Genomic DNA, 2,262 nt, shown 5'->3' with positions numbered 1-2,262 from the left:
TCCTATAAACAGTGAGATATATTGTCAACCAGAGCACTTGAGAGGAAACAAACAAGTTCAGGTGGAAACTCCTGTTGAAACGCACTTTTCATACATACAACTCTGGGTCTCAGATTGCATTGCTGCAAGGTTATCGCCAAAACAAGGTTTTTGTAAAGTTTGAAATGTCATTTTTGGACCCTCTATTTTTGCAAATATTTCAGCCCACAGGAACACTACAAGGAAAAGGGAAAGTGATTTGAGATGCTGCTGTTGCCGTGCATTAGTGAAGACTTGTTTGGTTACATTTAGGGACTGAATCCCGATGGCTGATAGGATAAAAGGGTTTTTGGGTAACCCTAAAAAACGTGTTTTTTAAAGATATCTTTCCAACCAGTGAGTGAAATTGAAAATGAAGCTCACCATGAGAAAATTCAGAGCGTGATTCACCTATAAGGCCTTTTACTTTGGACGCGCTGGGCTGTTATTGGTGTTCAAATTGAGATTAAAGCCCAAAATTGGATTTTCAGAAATACCCTTAATTCAGACTTTTCGAAAACTTTTTTTTTTGAAAAAAAAAAATTTCTTAACTATGGGAGCGAAAAACATGGAACCCGTGTTTTGCAGATATTTAATGAACTAAAGAGCTTTTAGTGATATTGGAAAGGGTTTCTATATCCAATTTTTGTCTATTTTTTAGTGGATTGGTTTAAATTTCAAAATTCGTTTTGGTTGCGTTTTTATTGTTAAAGTTGTGTCAAAAAATGGGAAATTGGTGATTTGCAAACCCGATAAAATGAAGACTACAGCTCTTCAGAGGACCTCCCATGTGCAAGGTGGTATCATTATGGAAAATAGAGGTAAAAATACAACATTTGCAGTTGAGATTGGGAAGAGGGAGATACATTTTGGAAAGTTGATAGAAAAAGAAGGAAGTTGTGAAAGTGATAAATTTGGATAAATTTGTTGATATTTTTGAAAGGGAGAAGGGTTTTGGGGAGGTTCACAGAGGGTTAGGGAGGTGAGCACATGGGGATTCCATATCCATTACACTTTTACCACTACAAGACACTTTGCTAACAAGTTTTCGGTCAAGAAGGGGGACAAGTGGTGAAAAGGGGGATTTCAAACCCGATAAAATGGAAGCCAGGGCCATAACCATGGAACCATATGAGAAACAGAGAGTTGCATTAGAATCTACAGGTGGGAATACAACATATAAACATGTTTTTAGAGTACCGCTGATGTATTGGAGGCCCAATTTCAGCAGGTATCTATGCCAAATTCTGTTGATTTATTTGCTTGATTCTCAAAAACCAGTGAAAATTCGCGGAAACCAGGCAAAAGCCAGTGAATCGGGTTGAAAAATCCATCCAAGGGTCCATGAAAACCGCTGTTTTGGAAAATTCCGGGTCAATTTTGGTGGTGAATGGTTGTTTTAAGAGTGGGTTATATATCAAAATTTTGAGAATTTTACGGTCAAGGTATCAGATTTGGAGAAAGTTGAAGTGTTGCGGGTAGAATTACCAGAATATGGTGGTGTGGTGATACATGGGTGGTTTGTGAATCCGATAAAATGAACACTACAGGTTCTCAGAGGAGCTCCCGTGTCCAAAGAGGGTGTTATATGGAAACTAGAGGTGGAAATACAACTTTTGGTGTTATGATTGGTGCGCTAGGGCTACTTTTTGGAGAGTTGTGTGACAAAGTTTGAAACCCGTGAAAGTGGATTTGGAATGTTTGTTGAGTTGAATTTCCACAACTTTGGTGGTGTTTGGAGATGATTATGGGTTTCCAGGAAAGTCAAGAAGCCAAAGTTTTTAGTTCTGGTGTCTTTTTGTTGATCTGTGGTGGTTTGGAGTTGTGGAACCCCAAGGAAGTGAGAAACATGGTGTTTTTCAGGCGGTCGGGTCCTATAAACAGTGAGATATATTGTCAACCAGAGCACTTGAGAGGAAACAAACAAGTTCAGGTGGAAACTCCTGTTGAAACGCACTTTTCATACATACAACTCTGGGTCTCAGATTGCATTGCTGCAAGGTTATCGCCAAAACAAGGTTTTTGTAAAGTTTGAAATGTCATTTTTGGACCCTCTATTTTTGCAAATATTTCAGCCCACAGGAACACTACAAGGAAAAGGGAAAGTGATTTGAGATGCTGCTGTTGCCGTGCATTAGTGAAGACTTGTTTGGTTACATTTAGGGACTGAATCCCGATGGCTGATAGGATAAAAGGGTTTTTGGGTAACCCTAAAAAACGTGTTTTTTAAAGATATCTTTCCAA

General features: G+C 38.7%; 1 protein-coding gene across 1 annotated transcript; it reads left to right on the top strand.

Moving 5' to 3' along the window:
* Window positions 1–1,555: 1,555 nt before the first annotated feature.
* WICANDRAFT_65907 (uncharacterized protein) lies at window positions 1,556–1,763 on the top strand (the record flags this gene model as incomplete). The annotated part of the gene is made up of 2 exons (XM_019184020.1): window positions 1,556–1,677; window positions 1,706–1,763. 2 exons carry the CDS (start codon window positions 1,556–1,558, stop codon window positions 1,761–1,763), a joined length of 180 nt encoding a protein of 59 aa, XP_019035835.1.
* Between the last annotated feature and the right edge of the window lie 499 nt (window positions 1,764–2,262).

This window comes from Wickerhamomyces anomalus (genome assembly GCF_001661255.1).
Source record: "Wickerhamomyces anomalus NRRL Y-366-8 unplaced genomic scaffold WICANscaffold_39, whole genome shotgun sequence".
NCBI classification, from domain to species: domain Eukaryota; kingdom Fungi; phylum Ascomycota; class Saccharomycetes; order Phaffomycetales; family Wickerhamomycetaceae; genus Hansenula; species Hansenula anomala.
This window is presented reverse-complemented; position numbering and strand designations above follow the sequence as displayed.